Source organism: Gavia stellata, chromosome 24 (assembly GCF_030936135.1).
Source record: "Gavia stellata isolate bGavSte3 chromosome 24, bGavSte3.hap2, whole genome shotgun sequence".
Lineage (NCBI taxonomy): Eukaryota > Metazoa > Chordata > Aves > Gaviiformes > Gaviidae > Gavia > Gavia stellata.
Window position 1 is genome coordinate 13,876,157 of NC_082617.1, and position 23,137 is coordinate 13,899,293.

Here is a 23,137-nt window from a genome sequence, read left to right on the forward strand (position 1 = left end):
TCTTCCCAAAACAATCCTCAAGGACTCCTCGCTAGACCAGAGCATGCTCTGGAGGTTCTTCAGTGTTGTTTCTGGATTGGCCAGTTAAGGTAAATTCCCAAGCATCCCTCAAGTCCTTTTCCACTAAGAATTAACACATGCAGAGAAAAAGTCATTCTCCATGACCCACACAGAGAATCTTTCTGTGATACAAGCTGACCAGCTTTTGAACTGCATGAAATTGAACTGACAGTGTACAGAACATGAACCCACAGAGAATCAATGCAGAATAGATTGCTTTAAACTCTGCACCCAGTGCTGATGCAAACAGATGATCAGTAATAGTTTACTGTTAATATTTGTTCAATACCAAGAACTTACATATATTTCAAGAATAGGAGGTGGTCTTCCTTTCAATATTACAACGATATTTACAGCCAAAAAAGTTTTGCAAAGGAAGATAAAAAATGAATATAAGTAGAAACCAAAGTGTCACTGGAGTGGTTGCAGGGACGCACCGTGACTTTAATAGCACAGAAATCTGGAGGGAATGACTCTCTCAGGCTCCCCTCAGCTTCTTTTTCTCGTATTTAAAGATAAGCATAGCTGCCAAAAGACAGCTAAGGGGAAAAAAAATTAAGCCATAACCTCACTATACCAAGGAATAAACTTAAAAGCACAAAGGTCAGCTTGAACATAGTAGTATCACCAGGACACCAATATAAAGCAATGAACTAGAGACTGCAAAGCATTATTCAGAGAATAAGACAGGTATTTTTCTTCTAACATGATCAGGTGAGCAAAATGTTACCAAAACTAAAGAAAAAACCATCTTTTCCCTTAAAAAATCAAATTGTCAAGACCGCATACTCTTGAAAGAAGAGCTAAACTAGACTTTTGGGGGAAAAACCCACCATGTCCCTCCTCTTAGATTCTTACATTCTCATATTATTTAGCATTTTTCAAGTCCTCTTCTTTAGTAATTGACTGCAAATACATCTTTCAGTGGCAAAGAATAACTGAAGCTAAATTATTTTTTCAGCTTTCTATGAGTATCTTTAGCTACTTACCTCACCAGAGGAGCCGTTTTCCACGCGGAACCGTCCAGCTCTTTGAATGGCTCCATCAGCATCACTAGATATAAGCTATAAGAGAGTTTAAGACAGAGGTTCTAGTTCCAAAAATAGCCGTATGATCAGCAATCAAAGTTTACTATGGTTTCTTCTTCTCCCAGGCATCATATGACTACCCACAGAGATGGGATGAGCACCGCTAGTGCTAATTTGACTACAGGTTTGGAATGACTCGATTATAACTCTAAGGAGGCATAAGCGGGAGAGCCATTCACTCTCTCAGTAGACCCCAGTACTAATCAGAAATTCTCCTGTCTCAGGTTTTGGCTCCAGCAACACACAGAATGCCTACAAAGGGACTTGCCCGCTTTCCAGAAACTGATCTTGAAGCTTGCTCCTTTCAAAACAATGGCTCTTACAGACATGATGATTCTTGTCCTCTCAGCCTTGCTAAGCCTAAAACACTGCTTGTTGGCAGTGTTACTGGGACTAACAGTCTTTTACTGCTTTTTATTTATTGATGTTTTCAGGAGAAAGAGAGCAGCAAGAATCTCCAAACAATAATACTCAGCGATGATACTGAACAACACAAGGTTCAGGAGATGTCCTGGTCTGCTTCCAGCATTAACATCAGAAAATAAGGCTTATTTCCAGCTGAAGACTTCAACAGTTTCATAAATACTCTGGAAAGACTGCCTGGTCTTTTTATAAGGGAATCCAGGGATTCCCAGAACACTGAAACTCTCTTTGTTGTTAAAAAAAGCTCTTGAGAAGTTCAGTAAAACATAAGATAACACGACAATTCTGATGTGTTCAGCAACACTGCTTAGGATCCCTGCAAGAGAGGAGGAGAAGAATGCTGCCAATGATACTGCATATTACTCCTCCCAAAACCATAAAAAATGAGATTGTCACATGTCGTACCGAACTTATGAAATGGGATCTGAACAACAATAATGCAATGGTATACCATTCCTCGCTTCCCTCTAGCAATCCATGTCGTTCTAGGATAATACTTTCTCCTTTTACTTGGTGGAAGAGTTATCACAACATTCTGAAGTTCTCTTTGCTCCTTGCTTTGAAGTGATCTGAGGCTATGTCAGAAACAAACTAACATGGCAAAAACTCCAACACATCCTGGTGCCTTGTATAAACTGTAAGAGAAATTGTATGGACAACTGGTCGTACTACAGCAGTGGGAAAGACAGGAAAAAATGTTTAGGGCAGAGACAAAATAATTGTGTTGTAATAAATAGAAGGTGGAAATAATTGAGAAATTGAGAAGCTGCTGTGAAAAATATTAAGCAAGAAAGGTTCAATATTAAACATTTAGAAATTTGAAAGAGCAACAAGCACCTTTATACGTTTGTACTCTAAAAAAGACACGCTTTGATAAAATACTAGCAGAATTTTAAGAAAACCAATCAAAAGACAAAACCATTTGTGTGAGCTTACTGTGAATTTATAACAATTTATAATTTATATACCAATAAACTTTTGTTCTCCAGCAAAAGAATCTAAGTACTAGTAGTGACAGAGCCTCTTAGCAGAAAGCAGTTCACTTGCTTTTTTGATTAAAACACCACATCTAATATGTGGAATGTACGGAAAGGAAAGAAAGATACCTGATGTTCTTGCAATGCAACTTCCAGCAACTAAGCCACCAATTTATATGCATATTAATAAATATACTATCCAAGAACTTCAAATTACAACTATACCTAGTAGAAAATTAGTGATTTCTTCCCACTATAAGAGAGCTGGAGTCCAGTTTCCTTACCCCTTCCCACTTCTGTCTTCCTATAATAAGTTTATGTAATTTCATTATGGCCTTGTATACAGAGTGACGTTATTTTAACTGCTGACATATTGCTATTTTCACAGCAGAGAAGAAATTTATATATGAGAAAAATGAAGTGCCAACTTAATCTTTAAATTTGAAGAAAATGCAGAATAACTGACAGATTTTAGGGAACAGTTTTCAAAATCCTTATTCTGACTAGTTCTTTTAATTTTAAACCCTCTCCCACTACTCTGAGGCACGTACACATAAAATCACATACACACAGATAAATGTACACGCATAAGCACGCACACAGGTTTTAACTCACATAATTACAAGTACTTAATCAAATACTACCCTAATATTTTGCAATCTTCAGCTTGTAAGAGGAAAAAAGGCTCAATTTCCATCTGGGGGTAAACACGATATTTATATAACGCTTCTTGTCCCGTTATGACGAAATATTCATAAATAAGGTAGTAAAAAGATTTCCTAGCACAGGTCTAATATATCTATTCTTAAGCCTCTTTTTATTACCCTGTAATTTTCAAGTCCAGCTTAGAAAGCACGTTTTCCAAACTAGATCAAATTTTTCACCTGGAAATGAAAAGGATTTGAGCTCTGCATTATAAGCTGCTAAAATCAAAGGACAGGCTATGTAAACTTACTAGCTCCACAGATCCATAATGCTTTCTGCTAAACTCTCCACGTCTGCAACCCAGATCTTCAGAGACAGAGCTGGAATAGAAATACTTCATCAGTGTACACAAGTCAACTAGCCTCAGATCTCCTGCAATGCTATACTCTGCCATTACCAAGTATCATTCCTGCTGAAGAAGGTTTGCAGTGCATAAACTCATTACCGCAGGGAAGACTCCTTACAATGTGCATAATCTCTAGCAGCGATTGCAGTCTGGCTTTCGTATTACCCCCAAAGGAAAAGAAATGTCTGTGTCCTGACTGGAAGCAAAAGCTATGATTAAATTAAATATTTAGTCATGATGTGATCAGAGTTCCAAAGCAGGTGGTGGCTTATAACCACGTTTGAAAACTGTGTTTAATCTGAGGGAAGAAAAACCTACAGTAAACTTAATGCCTCGAACAGGACAACAGCACTATGCTCAATAAGCTCACACTTAGTATGTTGCTGCAGTTTTTTTCAGAGTCTTTTTTTAGCCTACACACAAAGGGAAACTAAACAATTACTTTTATTCAAAAGTGTGAGGAAAGCACAGCATTTCACAGGTTTCCCCCCACCAACCTTTACAAAGCTAAAATTGTCAACCAAGCAAAAGCAATCCTAGAATGCGAAGTTCAAAATCTACATGCATTATCACACATAATCTCATAACATCATTCCACATTAAGCACATCACTACGTGCTTCACGATGTCAAAACAGATAGCAAAAACCTCCTCTAACTGCAAATACTAAGCCTCCTGACTTTGCAATGGGGATATACATGTTACAAATACAAGCTAAATAAAGATTTAGACGCAAATTTAACATAAACCTTGATTACCCGGTCTGTACCAGGGTTAACAGCTCAATCCTTCCATCATATTCCAAACTTACAGTTCACCCTTCAGTCAGCAGTAATGAAAATAAAGTCATTTAATTTTAATGGAAAAAACCCCAAACAAAACAAAACAACAAGAAACCCTCCATCCAGCAATAAGAGATTAATTTTTCTGGAAATTATCAGTACTGTAAATTGCAATGTTACATGGATAAACAGAAGAAAGATCTAAATTTTAATGCAACATCCTCATACGTGCTCCTTGACTGTAGGGGATACTGCAACACTGGACTCTGAAACATTTTAATTTTTAGAAAGCTCTTCTATTTGGATTTGTATTAATAAGTACGTAAAATGTATTAAACATGATTCATATTTCTGAGTTCTGTCCACTTGGATTCCATGTCTCTACCCAAGGAGAAACGATACAAAGAAGACTTATCTAATAAAACTTTAAAACTCACCAAAATAATTCTAGTATTTGTTTCTAGTATGTAAGTTATGAGGGGAGGATAAGAACACGACAATAATAGTAATTTTAAATGACCCACACACTGAAGCAGGAATGTTAGCGGTTGCGACAACAGAGCTGCATTTCCAACCTCATGCGAATAAAACCTTTGGATGACACTATTGCTTCTGGTAACGTATACCCTGTACTTTCTCGGTCAGCTGCCTTTCAGCCAGATCCCTTGTCGCACAAACACATCTATACTGCTTCCTATGCAAAAATGACTGTATGCAGCCAGTTTGATCCCTGAAGGCAGCGAAGCCATAGTCTGTGTTCCGACACCTATGGGAGCACACGCATACACACCGCAGCAGCAGCAGCAACAAGAGTAACTTCAAAACTGCCTACAAGAACTGAGGTTAATCCACATTAGATGCAATTTTACAAGCTCCAAAACAATCACTCAGTTGGAAGTATTACAACCTAAACAAAAATACAATGATTTAAGCTTTCAGCTTGTGGTTGCCTGCACAATGAACTTATGTTTGACTGGGGACAGTTATTAATCTTAACTTTACCAAAAAACGGCGTGAAATACCTTTCAGGAAAACAGTAAGTTCCCCTATCAGGAATCTGCACAGCAGAGATGGAAATAGTCTGAGATACAAAAGGAAATTGGGCTTGGGTCCTGATATAAGAGTCCTTGTCATCAAAGCAGGTACAATTTCATCTTACTTACGATGAGCTGTTTGTAGACATAAGTATTTCAGAGCCTTACCATACTTGAGATCAAAAAAAATATGTTAAAGCCCACAGTTCAAACAGCTTGTACTCTAATTGAAGGTAACAACAATAATGCCTCCTTCTTCCCCACAGCAGGACAGAAAGTAGACGGAGACAAAATGAGAAGAAAAACAGTATTCAAAACTTGGATATACATAAATTACAAATGAGCCACAACAAGAATCAATTTCAGTGAGTAAGGCTACTTCAGGTTGCTACCTCAAAAAAGCATGCCCCGAAGACGGAATCTTCAAAGTTTGCAGCAGTACATCTCATCTCTATCTATCTTTTCATATTTGTGACACTGAGAATTTTCAGAGCCTTATCGACTGGACAGAGATGAAACAATCTTAATGGAGACCAAGAGGATAAACCATTCTTAAGTCAGAAAGTCTGAGCATCCAGAAGTAGGTTCAAATCTTAAGCAATCACAGACCACAAGGACTTCACGTCCAAAACTTTTATACACCTACCACTACTGCTGTCGGACCTTTGAGTGAACCTTGCCATGCAATACTGCCACGTTGTTGCATGGAAGTTGCAGCGCGCCACAACACTTAAAGCTCCTTCTGAGCCTGCAACAGAGAAGATGGCCCAGAGTAGAGAAAAGACTGAATGCACATGTGAGCTGCACATCTCAATTAACTTGTTACAGCTACCTTCTACTTTATGTGCTTTTGTAGAAATAATTGACATGTTCAAAGTGTATTTGGACAGTCTCTTTTCACCCTACTCCTACATACCATTTACAAGGAAATCATGCATGTTTTACATTTTATTGCAAAGGCATCATCATCTTCCATCTTTCAGTCATCTGGAGGGAAGTATAAAAAAAACCCCAACTTTACTTCAGTATGGTTGGTGGTAGGGAAAAGTTTTGAAGCTATTATTGGTGAGTTCTCTTCTTTCAGAAGGAGACACACAGAAATCTGGTTAACAAATTTTCTCTGCAGTTATTAAGACTGGGTAACAAAAAAAAAAAGTATTTCAAGATTAACATCTATACAGACAAAAATAAAAGACATCAGATTTTCTTTTCCCTTCCAGATGGAATGAAGAGTTCCCAAGTTTAGTTTTGTATGGACTGAAAGCGATCCTTTTGCCTCTTCACACATCTTGGAGAGAATTTGGAAAGTTCAGATAAAACCTAAAAAGTAATAACGCATCAAATGCAATTTTTAGAGTTCCTGTATTTTGAGATACACATGAAATTTGGCAGATGCTTCATGAAACAAATGGAATGCCTCGTTTGCAATATATTTTAAGGCATTGTGCGTTTTCTATTATTTTTTTTACTTTTACAGAAAAATCAGGTAATCGTGGTAGTGCTAGCATTTTCTTTGTGTGCTACTTTTGTCCTACAAAATTCATTTTTGTGGTTAGGTGTGCTAGTTGCCTTAGAAACCACTGTAAAAGCAATTCCGATCAATGAACACTTGTCACCATCAGTACTGGTGGCAGAATGTTACGGAAACAGCAGTCAAGAGAGATTTTGCTGTCGCTGAGCTCTGAAATTCAGTCTTTGATCAAATGAAGACATGTACATAAGATGACAATTCAAGGAGTGGGTTAAAAAAATTAAGTAAAAAAATCCAACAACAGTCACTAGCACAATAAAACTTTTCAAGTTTTGGGAAAGACAGATCACTGTTTTGTGTGTCTGACATCTGGACGACCCCAAACACAAACATAATACAAATTAGAAAGTCACCACAAAGAGCATCTGGCCTACTGTGCTTTGAACCAAATCATCTCCGCCTGGATGATTTTCAGAGACTTTCATCAGTCATGTGATACCTCCACAAAGCAGGAAAAAAAGCAAGCTGAGGTTTATAAAACTGAACTACTTTCTGTCTTGTGGCAAAGCTAACCTCAAAATGCATGAAACTAGAGGTGAATGCCATTTCGTGAATAACCTGTGTGATAAATCCAGGGAGTTATGAAGTAATTTTAGAACTATCAGCATACACACAAACTAAGTCCTATACTTTAATTTGGTGATATTTCAGCTGAGCAAAAGTCAAACGCTATCAGGAAAAGCACGCCGAGATCTGAGCATATTAATGCTGCAGAGATAACAAAGTCAGTAGCTAACAAAAAGCTTTAAAAAAATAAAATATGAAAGGAGCACTCAAAACCAAACATTGTATAACTAAGAAATGGATATAGGTGCACAACACATGAATGCACTAATGTAACAAAATACAGGTTATAAAGTTAAAGGAGGACACAATGTGAAAGCCATTAATTTAGAAATACAAAAAGTCAAAATTGAGGTATATGCCTGGCAGCCCAGGTAAAGAGCCTGGCAAGTAATGTCCAAAACATGGTGGCAGAACTAAGAGCAGACTTAATCTTAATTAAGATTAAGATCATTAAGATACATCCCAACAACTGCTACTGCAGTAACACTTCCCAACCAGAGAGTCACAACAAAACACAAGACAAAGTGAGGTGCAGAGTTAAGTTTGGGTTCTGCCATACAAATCTCTTTTTTCCTCAACATGAAAAGGATGATTGTCCCCCACACTCTGTCAGGTGTACTCAACGTTGCTTCTAGCAACATTCTGGAGGCCGATTAGCCCAAAGAAAGGTTCACCATAAAGACTCCCTGATGTCCATGAGAGAGAGGATGTTGAAGGAGACCATCTGATCCACAAACTTGTGGTTTACCTGCACTTGCAAATACAAAGCTCTTCACAACTGGTGTGACGTCTACAAAACTATATTCTCTATCACATGAATATAACCTCTATTCCAGATTCTCCAAAAAAACTTTTGATCTAACCAATCCCAGTATGGCTATTAGAATTTTTTTTTTTTTTAGCGTTAACAACAAGCCATAAAATAGCTGCCTTTAGGAGGCACTCCAACATACTCCAACGTTTCACATTTCGTCAGCTTTGCTGGCCACAGAATGATAGGGAGCAGGGCTGTTTCAGAGTTGTGTCATTGCACGATAGACACAATGATAAGCGTGCAGACAGTAGCCAACAGCAGTATACATAAAATAACAAGGAGACAGCACTGTCACATTCTGCAAGGAAACTGGCAGAGGCTTCACACCACTCTTCAGCAGGTGTTGAGAAGAAGAGATACTGCAATACCACAGCCAGCCTCCAGTGCAATCCCACAGTCATAGACACCTATGGTGACACAGGTGAAAAAGAAAGGTGATATCCATGCATGCCTTCTCAGGTGAACCCACAGGACTCCATTCCAGATCAAATACCTAAGATCTGTCCCTACTAAGGCTACAGAGATTCACAGATGCAGCGAGACAGGGTATATTCATCAAGCGATGCAGAGGAGAACACCACAAGCAAGCGAGTTTAATCGGAGAAGTAATCTATTTTCTTAGACCACGCAATATAGGTGAAAAATGCAGACAAGCTCAGAAAAAGCATAAAGAACAGTTTGCACGCCTGAAAGATTTATGCTCCTATCCTCTCCACAAACTACATTCCAATAATTTAAGGAAAACCATTGTCTCGCCACAAACCACACGCTTTGGTATCAAAAGCATTTTTTCGACACCGCTCTCGCTATTTAAAAAAACGGAGTATATCTGAGAAAAATGTTGATTAAAACAATAGTGTTGTAATATTAATATTCTTATCCATTTGCATCCAAATTCAAAGTACCTAAAACATACCTGACTTTCAAACACACTAGCAGTCCTTTCAAAAATCAGAATTATACCCAATAGCGAATCTCTGCTTCTTCTCAACCTAACTACTTCATATCAAGCACTTAAAGCAGAATCTCACACCCACATAAATGCTACACAGACAACCTCGTGAAAGTTGAGCATCTTAACCTTAATTTATGCATAGGTAAGATTTACATTATCAGGCTATTTGCATAAGTGCACATATTCCCTGCTGAATTCTAGCCTGCATACCTCTCTGGCTCTCCATTCTTGGTTACCACCAATATTTGTACTCATCAACTCTATGACATATCATATAATCCAATTTAAAAAATATGCTGTGATTAATATTAGCTTTTCTTATTAATTTTCTTCACTGGATTACATCCTCCCTCAGCCCCGACCTGATCTACACCAGAAAAACACTGTTGCTCCAGTGATGCCAGTTTTAAAATAGTTTTCATCCTACTAAGATGAACTGCCAGCCCTGAAATACTTAGGTTAGTTTACCAGTGGCTCAGACCAGTTCGGCTCAGCAATTTAAAATTTACTTACATTGCAAAGTGTTTTAATACCGATGAGCCTTTATTCACGTGAAAAAACCCCAGCTTATATACATTTGTACAGCACCCACGGTATGCTCCACCTCCTTCTCCCCTTTGTTTGGGAACACAGGTGCTGTTGTATAAACGTACAGTAATGAGGAAGAGGAGAGAGGACCAGCTTCCTCCCATTTCAACAGAAGCTCCTACAAACTTAACAGTCCTGAAAGTCGAACAACAAAGCAAGTTTAAACATATTAGCTAATCTAAACTCAGGCATGTATTCTTAGGATCCTAGCATCAAATCACAAGTTTTGTCTCTTAGGAGTTTGACACTGGAAAGCATTTTACTTGGGGGGGGCGGGGGCTAGTGGCAGAAGGGGGTGAGTTTGCAGATTGCACCTCCGCGATCACGACAACATAGCCTGCTTGCCTCTTGGGCTCTCCATTCTCCTTACCACCCACACCTTTACTTGCCAGTATCGGTTAATCTGTTTTCACCGAAGAGGCAGGCACAGGTACAAGCGCGCTCAGCAACCGGGTAACTGCAGTTACTATCCCAGCGGTATCCGCTTGCACGAGCGTAACGCTGAACAAGCTGCGACATCGACTCTGAAGACGCTCGTCTGGCTCCGCCCACGTCACCTGCAGCAGCCCCCGAGGGCGGTGGCTGCAGCTCCGGGACTCCCGTCGCTCCGCAGCCTGAAGGCCAGCCGCCCCTCCGCGCGGGAGCCTCCAGTGCCGCCCGACCCGCCGCCGCCGCTCCGGCGGCCCCTCCAGCCCCCCGCTCGGTGGAAGCACAGCACCGCCTCTCCGCCATCGTCAGCGCGGGCCCGCACCGCATCGCGCCGCGCCGCGCCCCGCCCGAGCTCGGCCCCCGCCTCCCCGGCTCTGGTACCGCTGAGTGAGGCCGAGGAACCGGGTGGAGGCCGCCTCTACGCTGGTCAGCTCCATGCGGGTGGCCAGCCAGAGGCCTCGCCCCTCCCGCGGCTCCGTCCCGCGCGGGAGAGACGACGGGAGCTCCGCGCACACATCCCGCTACCCCGGCGCACAGCTGCCGCGCACCCGCCCCGGCGCGCGAGCCACTCAGGAGCCACTCAGACGCCGCGCCGGCGCCACGGCCAGCCGGGAGCTGTAGTCCCGGGCCGCGAGCAAGCGGCCCGTCCTTCGCCGCCGGGAGCAGAAGCAGAGCTCCGCGAGGGGACCGAACGGGTCCTGTACCCCCACGCAGCGAGGGGCCTTAGCCAGCACCGCCCTGAGGGGCCAGGCCCGGGGCAGCGCCCCTCGCGAACGCCGGCTTGGTAAACGATGGGCGGTAGGGGAGCTGGCTCCCGAGGAGTCGTTTCCTCGGAGCTGCTTGCTATTTAATAGGAGCAAAACCCTTCGCCAGCTCTTCATCCACCTGTGGTCTCTGCTGCATTCTAGAAGTCAGGCTTAATGCTACTACTGTTGCATCAGTAAAGGCACATAAAATGTTTTCTCAACCTGCTCACTTACAGCTCAGAATCTTTAGAAGTGCAGTCGTCTCACAGACTGATACTCTCTGTCATGTTCAATTGCAACTGGCCGGCAGCGTGACACCTTACTGAGGAAGGAATGACTGCTCAGTTCAGTGTTCCGTCTTTAACAAAGCCGGAAAGTCAGACAGCACGTGGGCAGAGGCTTTGCCTTGTTAGCCAGCACCAGCCCACTTCATGGCAGCTGAGTCTTAAAACGATCTCCCACCTATGTGACTTTAAAAGTCTACCACATGACAAAACAGCAGCGCTTTCAAGTGTGTGAAGATCTTCCCTCTGTTTTCTCCTTTTACAGAGATAGACACTATTGTTCTCTACCTTTTCAGGAGGTAAACATAGTCTATGCTTGTCATGTGACATACACCATGAAGTGAGGTTTGAACCCCCACATTGTGAATCAAAGCATGGCAAGGTGACCGAAAGTATTTTGACTGTGTGAGGACTTACTTAAAAACTTTTCAGTAGGCGTTGAAACCAATATTACAATCGACTATTATGACTAAAGAGGAACCAATGTTTTGCTAAAGTAACAACTTGTATCTTGCGTAATTATAACTTGGATGACTCTATTCTGTTCAGACAAATTTCTTCAGTAATCTCCATCACTTGTATGTTTTGTAATGAACTACACTGCATTACTGCATATTGTTAAATACTGCAGCCATCCATGCAGTAAACCGTAATGAGTTACTACATGATGTGATTGTGTATATATTCTTATCTTTCTTTTCAACAATTATTACAAAATAATAACTTCAGGTAATATACTAAAACTCTACTTTGAGGCTTGAATTTAATTAAAAGCTTCCCTAGTGTTAAAAGTTCAATTTCCAGAATTCATGTAATTTTGAGCCCCTCTGCTTATTCTGTCAGCCACTAGAAAATGAGAAGTGCAGAAGAGGGCAAAGGACACCCATTACACAGTAGAAGCCATCAAAGAGCAACTTTTAATTAATGCTGATCCAGGCTGGACTCAAGCGGGTGATGTTCTGCTGAGGAATTCTGTCAAGCATTAGCCTTGCCTTAAAGAATTCAGACAACGTAGAATGCTAAAGCTTAGTAGAGTTAAGACCCATTTGGATCTTCTGTAAGCAAAGTCTCCAACATGTTGACACCTGGAGATAGCTTTACAACGGAGCCTCTGGCAGCAATTCTGTCTAAGTGAGTCTGCACCCTCCATCAGTTACTTACTCCTCCTTCTATGTCACAGCATCACCCTTTGCTGTCAATTCTGCTATTGTGTTTGAGGAGTCACACTATCAGCTGCTCAATAGAGTAAATTGGGGTTAAAGAAAAAAAAAAAGTCTTTCAAAAATGGTGGGGAGAGACTCTTTTTGATTAACCGGGGAATTACTAGGATACAGTTGGACGGTGAGTTTAATGATAGATTGATTTGAGCAAAGTGCAAGTATGAATAAAGTGATAAAATGCATTTAGAACCCAGCATACTATTATTCTGAACCTCAAATCATCACGTAGGACCACCTACAAGTTACATGTCCCACAGCTGCTTAGCTTGGCAGATGGCACCTCAGGCCCAAATCAAAAAATCCTAACCATACACCCAGCTTCGCACCAAAAACTGGCTGTTATTCCTAGAGAAGCGTATCTCTGTTCACAGGCAGTTGATGGCTGCATCTAAGTCTGTAACATAATGCCCAACGAGCAAAATTTAAATATGCTTGCCTTTTTCTTTTTTAAGTTTTTACCCCCAGTGCTAAAATACAGTGAGAATTCCATGCATGGGGCACTCTTGGAGTAACATCTCTTCATGCTTTCTCCTGCACACTGCCTTTTTCCTCATACAGGTAACTGTAGCATTTCATAGTTCTTCCAGCTAAAAATAATACCATCAAATTTAAATCAAAAACATTTAATTATTTTTTGAATAATCTTCCTTCATTAACCATATTATTGTGCTTTTACTCAATGTTAAACGAATGGACATGGGTCAATCCTCTACAATCTGTCCCCTGACAAATCCTCAAAGCTGACAAGAGATAGGAATCTGCATCTTAGCAACTACACCTTTGTTTTTAAAAATTAAATCTAAAAAACCCTATGTCTACAGGCAAGAAACTCCAAGTAGATACTCCAAGTTAATTACTGCAAACAATGCTTTGTACTAGTGAACTGTATCACTACATATCATTTGTGGTTTTGAAGGATTCTCTCTCATGCATGGAAAAGATCTTCCAGTTTTGGAAATCAATGGAAATAATTTATTTTAGCCCAGTAAAATAACACACTGTAAAGAATATCTTAATTGTTTGTAGACTACCTGTATAGAGCTCCTTAGATCATAACTTAAATGTCTGAACACAAATCCAACCACGTGCCACCTGAAAGCAAATTTCAACTAGTAACACAGTAAACTCAAAGCTGACTGCTGATGTATCAAGAAATATCCTAATGAACCTAAGTATGCATACCCAGTAAAATAACCTAAAAGGAACTTTTATACAAAAGAAACAAAAATCTTTATTGAAAGAAATACCAACAATAACCCCTACTCAGTGTTTTGCACTCAACCACAACTTTCCTTCTCTCTAAATATCTGGATTGCTTTACAAGACTGCCAAAAATGAGGCTTTCTTTCTCTTGTTCCTGCAGAAAAACCTACTTCCATGGAAATAATGGAACAGAAAGAACCTTCCACTAACTTCCACTTTAATGCAGTTGTCATTTACCCCATTCCTCTTCCCTTCTGTGCACTAGGTATAAAACAGTTAATATGAATACATGCACTCACTCAAACCTAAGTATTTGCTCTGTGGTGCCCCTCTGTCATCCTAAGGAATACCAACTTTTAAAACACAACCACTCTTTCAAACAGCAAAGAAACATACCCTGCTTCTGCATAGATCTTAGCAATTGCAACAACAGCTTTTTCTCAGTCAATTTCTTTCTAAGCATGTCTCCTGAAATGCAAAGCCTGGACAAATTCTCGGCCTGTCTTATGCCATGCCAAAGTCTAACAGCGCTCTAAAATTCCAGCCAGGGTGGAATGCAAGCACAGAGCCTCTGCATGAAAAAAAAGCCACAAAAATTGAAGTTTGCAGTTTGTTTTTTTTAAATGTTTGGGGGGGGGGGGGGGGGGGAAGGCATTTCTGTAGTATGCTATGATTTCATTGCTGCAATAAATCTTGAACACAATAAAAAACACAATATTCTTTACACAAAGGGCTCTCTCCCTTACAACATGCTGTCAGCAATTCTTTTCCCATTTTCTCAAACAACAAGCACACAAAGATGGAAATGAGAAAGGTAGTAGCAAAGTAAGAAAATAGAGTGTCTGAAGAGGTATGCTGCAAATGCACTGGCTTGGATGCTGTCTAGCTAAAATTTGGGATTCGTGTTGTCAGCTTTTAGAAATGATAGATGTTTCTAGTATTCTGTTGCAGGATGCAGCATGTCTCTGCAGTAAGAGGCTGGTAGAGACAAAAATAGCACAACTGCTTTAGCTTCATTTGTAATTACTGCTAATTCTATGACAAGTTCTATACATCCCCCAAAAGAAAAAAAAACAAAACACCACAATATATAAAAATGGATTTCAAAGAGAAACAGAGAGAGAATACTTAGAGAAAGGGACAGACAAAAAAGCCCACAGCCTATGAATGACAAAGAACAAAGTTCAAGAAATAGAATTATGGGAATATTAAGATAAGTAAGTTCTTCACTGGAAAAGATACAGAATGGTAATAAACCTGAAGGTTCATCAAAATGAACCTCTACTTTCTTTGTTTAATTTCCAGAATTACATGTCCCTTAATCTGCTTCCACCTTTGTAATAGCATGGCTCATTCAAATCCATTTTGTATGGATTATATACAGACCAATGAAAAGCTCAGTTCACCAGACTTGTGACATCTGTACTGTCAGCAATTTCAAATAGCTAGCATTTTCTATCATCTCCTTGATTTTGGACCTTCAAATATATTTAGCCAGTTAGGGACTTAGGTAGAATTCAGACCACTCAAATCTCGACCAGAAGGTCTGCATTACCTTCCAGAAAGACATAAACATTTCTAGTGCACAGCCAAACTTTACTCGCCATACTACTTCCAAGCTTTCCTCTTCACACTGTGCATTCAAGGGACCTGTGCAGTCCTGAAGTGGCATGGGTTGGCCACTGCCTGGACAAGTTTGAGATTCTACACTCAGTGTAGCATACTTGCCATCTCTGATGGCTTTCACAAGGCCAAAGTCCAGACTGCTTGCAAAACAACCATATAGAATGAGAGACAAAGTACTTCATGTAAACCCTTAAGCTAACCGTGTGCGTGTGCGCGCGCGCAGGTGTGTGTGTGCGTGCGTGCGTGCATTTGCTTGGTGACAAAACGGACAAAGACCTTAAAAATTACAATAATCGGCACAGACGGAGTAGGAAAATAATTTATGCTTGGCAAAAGAGATTTCCAGAAAAACCTACAGTACTAGCAAGGCAAGGGACCCAGAAGGAGTAGACCCTCAGCTGCTTCCTACTACCCTGCTGAGCACTGCTCATGTAATGGACTGTAAAAGTATGACAAAATTTCAGCCATCTGCAGAGAGTTTTCTGTGGAAAGTACACCTATTCAGTATGCCTGCAAGTAGCAGAAACTAGTCCGTTCCAAGACAGCCAATCAGGTAGGTCAGATTTGCTGTGGAATGCTGCTCTCAAGTCAAGACGCCATGCCAGAATGACTTCCCTTCACACTATGCAACTAAAATAGTGGGCTCGCATGGTGACTTGCCTGCCAGATGAAAAGCGATGGAATTCAAGATGCATCTCGACAGCATTGTACTGAATACTGAGGAAAAGCCAGTCATCAGTTTGTGCATAGATGAAATACTAAAAAACCCCACTTTACTTAGAAGTAAGAAACTAGAAGCGCCACAATAGCATTCTCCGAAGTGTAGTCAGCATCACATTTGACACCAAGGAGACAGGCAGAATCTCAGTGTGCAGTGGAGAATTTGGTATATGAATGACAGTTCTGGCTTACTAGAAATAAGGGAAAAGTTCTTGCAATGACACAGCTGATGCAAAGAGGGGTGAAAATCCCAATAAAAACCAGTAAAGCCAATAAATCCCAAACCAGAATGATAGCTGTTAGGAAAAAATCACCAACAACCAAGGGCAACTCCAACATGGGGATAAAACTTCAATGAGTGTTTTTAAGAAGGCTAATGCACAAAATGTGTAACTTACGGAGAAAAAAAAACCATGACCATTAAACTGTATTTCTTCTGGGGCAAAATAACCAAGTTATATTACATAGCTAGAACTAAAGTAATTATCTTCTAAAATGCACTGGAAACTTCACAAGATTGACTGAACTCTAGCTATTTTTGCGGGTAACTGGTTGAGCTAGACATTTCCATGAAAACAATTATTGTCAGTAATTAAATTATTTTAAATACCTCAGCGAAGCAGTGGGTCAAGAAAAAAAAAGCCTTGCTTTTTTAAAAATTCTAAATTTCCCAAATGGAACAATTCATCTGTACAGTTCTTAGTACAGTTTTGAGTGATTTTTAAGGCAAAGTTAAAGGACAAGGATTTCTTTTCCCATAGGCGAGACTTTCTTAGGCCTCAGAGAATACGTGTATGTGCCTATCCGTACATATACACAAAGATGTAAGTACAATTTAATACACCTAGAACACAGACGTGAACAAAAGCAAATGTAGCCTTATCAAGGGTTGGAGGTTCACCCAGACCTCATTCAGAAGAGTTCTTCAGAGACTGTCTGTTTGTGAGTTTATTTAAGACAAATCTCTGAGGCTTTCGCTGTTTTCTCATGCTTCAGGGTAACCATCAGGAGGGGCAGGCCTGCCAAAGGACGAGGAGAACGTGCACCTCCTCTCCCCCTCCCAGGCTGGCGGCTTCGGCACCAGCCGGCCTTGCTGCCCCTCAGGAAGCCCAGCTGAGGGGCCGCCCGGCACCGCCACGCCCGCGGCCCGCCCGCCCGCCGCCCGCGCTCCCGGAGCGGCGGTGGTTCCGAGCGCCGCCCCGCCGGCCAAGCGCCTGCTTTTCTCGGACGCTCGCGAGCGAGGTAGTTACCAGAGGACTCTCAGAGGCGCCGGGCACCAGCAGCAGCTGGCGGTGAAGTTGCCCGGCGCACCTGAGAAGGGCATCGGGACGCCCTCCCGCCGCGGCACCCCCACGCTCCCGTCGATTTCGGCGCTCCCCTGCTGACGCGGACCAGCCGAGCACACGGTGGCTGGGGGTGCGCTGCGACGCTTCCGCCCCCTCGCCCCCTCCGCTGCAGCGCGGCGCCTCGGCAGCGGACCAGGGCGCAGGCCGCGGAGCCCCGGCCCGCGCTGGTCGCCGGGTCCTAGAGCCCGCGGGTCCACGGCGCCGGCGGCGGAGAGGGCGCCGCATTGTCTGTTAGGCAGCTCGAGAGAGGGAAGCGAAGCCCTCATTCTGTCATTGTCCTAGTCAGGGTCAGTTTCCCATTAGATCGGTCCCTCCAGTCTCTGGAGGTTTTAGAGGCCATGTATTTTATCCTGTCTTGGCCGGGCACAGCTTTCTGAGCGGTCTGATGGTCTGACAGCAAATACCAGGTGCTGTGGCAGTTACCTGCCAGCGTTCCTTACAGAGGAAGGACTAGGGTTCCACTTAGTGCAGAAGCATAAATGGAGTAGGGGTGATAGAGGGCTGGGGAAATGGGACTGGGTGGGTGGTCTTCCTAGCTCTTGTATGGATGAGAGGCACACTCCTGGTGACGGGTAGCGCTCAGGCACAGTGACGGGTGGTCCCCTGGCTTTCCTTGTCTTGCTTGTGGGAAGTGAGAGGGTGGGCAGGTGAGAGATGACTGCTTGTTCCTCCTTTTTGTGTTGTGTTCGTGCATTTTTGTGCCAAGTAAGAGAAACACTTCTGGCATTGTGGTCTCAGTCTGTGCTGCAGTTTCTCTGAGTACCACCATCTACTGAAGGCTGGAGTTAGCTGGGTACCTAAGTGAGCCTGATGGTCCTTGAGGCCTATGTGACATCCTGGTAATGAAATGGAGCTGGAAGAGGTGACCAAAGCAGCGTAGAGTCAATCTTAATTGTGAGAACAATTATGGGCCTCGGAGTAGGGGATAGTTCTGGGAGGGCTGTGCAGTCGCCTGGCTGCTCGGTATCTGTTCTTGCCTTTTGCAGGTGTTGACATATAGCCTGGCAGTTGAAGGAGTGTCACAGTTGGGAGCTCTGTAGAGATCTATGGCCAGCCACAGAGGACAAGCTCAGACTTGCACCCTGGGCACCGGTAAGTCCTGCAGCCGCATTGCACATGAGGGAGGCTGGACGAGTGGAAGGTGGTTGCGTCCTAGTTGGGGATGGGGAAGACTGTGTGACAGTCTGTGTGCTGCTGGGTGGAAGGAGCTGGAGGGGGCGGGGTTTGAGACCGAAGCTGAGTGTGGGCACTGAGCAGGACACATGTTTGCCAAGCAGTGGCAATTTGAGTGACGTGCTGAGTGGTTAAGCAGCTTGAACTACAAATGTTCAGAATGTGGGTAACAGGCTAAAAAAAAAAATACTGTTTTACATCATGAGAAGTATTTCCCCAGCTGCAGTATTTTACCTTTGTTCTGTGAGGCATTTTCTACTTAGTCTTTAGGGTGGGATTTACTGGCTAGAGGCAAAGGTTTTAGAAGTGCTGTTAGTGACGGCAGGAGGAATATTACTAGTTGTCACAAATGCTTCTCTCAGCAGGTTCTGCTTTCCTTAAAGAAAGGCTGGTTGCTGGTAATAAATGTCACTGGCTCTAGATGTTTGCCTGTGGAGCTGAGAGGACCCCAAAAATTATGTTAATTGTCCCTAATGCGGATGATTCAGTGCTTAAAGTGTTGTTGCAGGTAAGTTCAGTGGAAGTACATTTCTCATGTGGGTCTTCCTGTTCTGCTGCAGGGAAACTTAAAGCTGTGGGCAAAATTTCCTCAGGTTCTCTTTACTGTTTTCCTGCTCATATGTGCTTTGGTGTTTCTTACTTAAAACTGAGAGTTCAGAGTCTTTCATTTATGGTTTATTTTTTAGAGTTTGTAGCTGAGGGTTATTTACTCAGGGGTTATAGTCTATTTTGTGAGGCTCAGTATTTGTCAGGGTTTATAGTTTACTCATTTACTAATCAGGCATCAGGGTTCAAAATCTATCATCACCCATAAACTTTAAATCCCCAACAACCATTTTGGTTCCAAGATTTGAAGTTTATAACTTATATTTAGGATCGATGACTTACAAAAATGGAAATGTCTAAATCCTAAGATAATAAACTGTAAGCCCTGAACCCTAAACACCAGGCGGTGAACCCTTCTGTGAGGTTTGTAATCTTCGCCTGTGCCAACCAGGGTTCAGCTCTGTGCTCTCATCTAGGGTCTGGATTTGATATGGTGCCGTCGCCTCACACAAAATCGGACTGCTAAGGTAACGAGTGAGCTGAGAGCTGTGAAAATTTCTTGCAGGGCTTTATTCTAGAGGTAGGACAGAGTACAGACACATGAAATCAGGGCTTTTCCTCTCCAATACCATAGCTGAATCCTATCCCTGAAGGAAAAAGGGGGTGGGTTTGACATCTACTTACATTTCTTGCCTCGTCAAGGGCAGGAGCGGGAGGCGATCCTTCCCTACTGGTCTGATGAACGGTGGTCCAGCAATGGATTCTCAGGTGTCACAGGGGAAGGGGGAGCATGCTGGCACTGAGCTGTGTGATACACTCACTCCCAGGTGTCATTTATGTGCATTCATTAATAAACGATTGCGTTACGCTTTCAACTCTTGTCCATGCGACGGAGCTGCCACAAAGGTGACCTGGTAAACATACTGACAAAGACAGATGTCTCCCCAAGATGTCCCTGGTAAGGTCAGCTGAAACCCCCTTGGTGGGGGACAAAAAAATTTTGATGGGTGCAGCACAAAGAAACTGTGGTAACGAACTGACCTTCTAGGAAAACAGGAATCGGCAACAACTATTCTAGGAACTGATGTCCTACACCCATTTATGCATCCACACCAAAAAGGTATAAAAAGTAACTCGCTACCTACCCAAAGTGAGCTTCTCTGCCAGAGCTTCCTTGCACGAGATCTTCTGAACAGACGGGACCCTCAGAAGGAATGCATGGCTGGCTCCAGACTCTGCAGTGTGGATCATCTTTGAAGTGAGACTTTCCGTCATCAATTAGCCTCGCTCCTGAGAGCCATTTGACGAGCATCATACCGGTAACACCTCACATAATATATTTATACATGTGCGCACAGGTAAAGGTTTATAAATATATACTTGCTTCACTAGTTGGAATTCTGTAATATCTTGTAATACACGTATATTTGCTTTACTCTTGTAATATATATACTTGCTTTCCTAGTGATAATTTTGTAGTGACTTGTAGTGACTATATATACTATTTTTATATATGTGTGTATATATATTTGTTTTTAATAATAGTCATTTTGTAGTAATTTGTAGTAAAGAAATTCTCAGAAACCCAGACCTCCATGTCTTTGTGTATTGCAGAATCCTGAGAAACCCATGGTCATGATCTTTACACACCTGTGGGTCAGGTAACCCTCGTAGGTCGTGACCGTGACCTCTATACCACATCCCTTTGTGTTCAGTAAAAAGTGCCTCGACACAGTGCTCCAGGGAGGAGGTTACACATTGTGTCTGAGAGGCTAGGGACCGGTCCCGAGGGCTCTTGGAACACTTCAAGGTTCCTCAGTGTTCCAGGACAACCCCAGGGCTGCAGGGGATTTTTCTCACAGTGCCATCGATATTCAGCTGGCTTGCATCATCCTGGAGGCAGCCAGGGTTCCTCAGGGCTGTGTGAGGTCCCGAGGCTGCCCCTGGATTTGCTATTAGCATCCTGACACGTTCCTGGTGTGTCTGGTGGCAAGGGCTGGGGCCTTGGCTGGCAGGCATGAGAGATGGAGTTTCCATGATGATGGCTGACTTCCCATTGGCTCCGCCGAGCCCCATTGCATGCTTTAGAAGCCCTTTGGTGCATACCAAGGCCATCCATTTGCCCCATCACTGCATGGTGTTTCTTTTTTTTTTTTTTTTTCCCCTTTTTGTTGCACTGCTAGGCTCGCCATTTGTTCTTTTGTCCACTTAGTACTGCTTCTCCTTCCCATTTGTATGCTCCAGGGTGCTCTCTTTAGCTTTCAGCAAGCTGTTCTCCGGAGCTGGCACACACCTCTGCTGCCCTGTCAGGCCCAGCTTTCCCTGATGGAGATAATGGTGATGGGCCCTGTGTTCCTGAGAGGCTGCAGCTGTGAACCAAGATGCCAGTGGGCCAGGCTGCAACTGGGGGCAGATGAGCACATGCTGTGTTGCCCCTGGGGGGCAGTTGCATGCAGGGGAGTCATTGAACATTACAAGTTGGCACTAGAACTGTGGCTGCAACTGCAGAGTAGGTGAGCATGGGTGGTTGTTTCGTGCTTGGGCTGCGAGTCCTGTGATAGAAACAGTGGGGGGCCCAGCAGGCAAGGGGCAAAGGGAGAACTGGCCTAGGGCAGTGCAGGGGGCTGCAGTGGCAAGGGAGGGTGCATGGTGGCAATGAAGGGCCAATAGATGCCCTCCTGAGACTCCAAGGCCCTCATTGTGTCTCCAAGCCTTATTTTCTTCCCCTGCTGCCTCATAATTCTTCTATTTTCTATAACAATGTCTCCCCAGTCCTTTCTTGTCCTCCACAGCACTCTTGTAGCACTTTAGCTCCCTTTCAATTTTATATTTTTGTGCTCTTCAGAGCGCTCTTATCTTACTCTTTGCAATTTGGGATGTCTTCATTCAGCCCCCGGCCCCCTGACAACATCCATGCTTTGTTGAAATCCCCTTCAGAGTTCCTCATTGTTATCTCTGAGGATTCTTTGGTCTCTCAGGCCCCCTCGGGTCTCCTCCGCTCCCTTTGCCCAGCTCTCACAAGACATCCCCTATGCCCTAGAGCCCTGTTTTAGCTTGGGGGGGTGCTTTGCACCCCTCTCTTCCCCTCAGAATTCTTCCTGAGTCCTCATGTGTTACCCCGATGGGTCTTTCTGTCCTCTCATCCGTTCGGTGCGCCTCCATTCGGTCCCCTGAGGACATCCATACTTTGTTCAATTCCCTTTTGTGCTCATTGCATCCCCAAGGCTTCCTTGGTCTCTCTGGCCCCTTCGGGACCTCTCTAATCCCTGTGACAATGCCTCTTGTTCTGTCAGAACCTTTTCCAAAGCCATCTTAGCACTCCAGAGCAGTCTTTTTGTTTTCTGTCTCATAGTGTGTTCCTATTTGGTATCTGGTACCCCAAAGATGTCTATCATCGGCTCAGATCTCATCTTGAGCTTTTCAGAGAAGGCAATAGGCTTCATCTATTTTTATCAACACTTTCCCCATTGTGTTTTTTGTTGTGTTTTGCCATTTCGTTTTGTTCTAGCTACTTCAGTGCTAATTAGGCTGCTTCATACAGTTTCTGATGCGTTTTTTGTATTTCCATGTTTTTCTGGTGCTTTCTACCCTTCGGGACTCATCTAGTTTTCATAAGGGAGTCAGTCGGAGAGACTGTCAAGGTAACTCTGAATCATTGGTGATTTACAGTAAATAACTTACTTTGCAAGCAGAGATGTTTTTGAGAAGGGATTCTTACGGGTTCTAATTCTGCTCTGTCATTCAGTCCTACCCAGAACATAGTTTTGGTAGAAGTTAGATGGTATGCGTGGTCTTGCTGGAAATTAAGTGTAACCCTCCAGCATTTTGGGTTTTTTTAATAGGAAACTGAAGCACATAAATTTTGATAATAATATAGTTATTGCTTTTAATGAACTACTTTCCTATATAACTTAGTATGATATCTATCTTTTTCTATCTACACCCCAGAAAAATTAAGTTTCATTCCCTACCTG

The 23,137-nt window shown here is 42.8% G+C and overlaps 1 protein-coding gene across 1 annotated transcript in view; it reads right to left on the bottom strand.

Moving 5' to 3' along the window:
* The window catches only part of GARNL3 (GTPase activating Rap/RanGAP domain like 3), a 39,164-nt gene extending 35,571 nt beyond the window's left edge, over positions 1-3,593 (bottom strand). Inside the window, exons 1-2 of the mRNA XM_059828922.1 lie at positions 3,504-3,593; positions 1,050-1,124 (exon numbers count right to left, since the gene is read on the bottom strand). Coding sequence (XP_059684905.1) covers positions 1,050-1,124; positions 3,504-3,593 — 165 coding nt within the window. The remainder of the gene's footprint in view (positions 1-1,049; positions 1,125-3,503) is intronic.
* Positions 3,594-23,137: the final 19,544 nt, after the last annotated feature.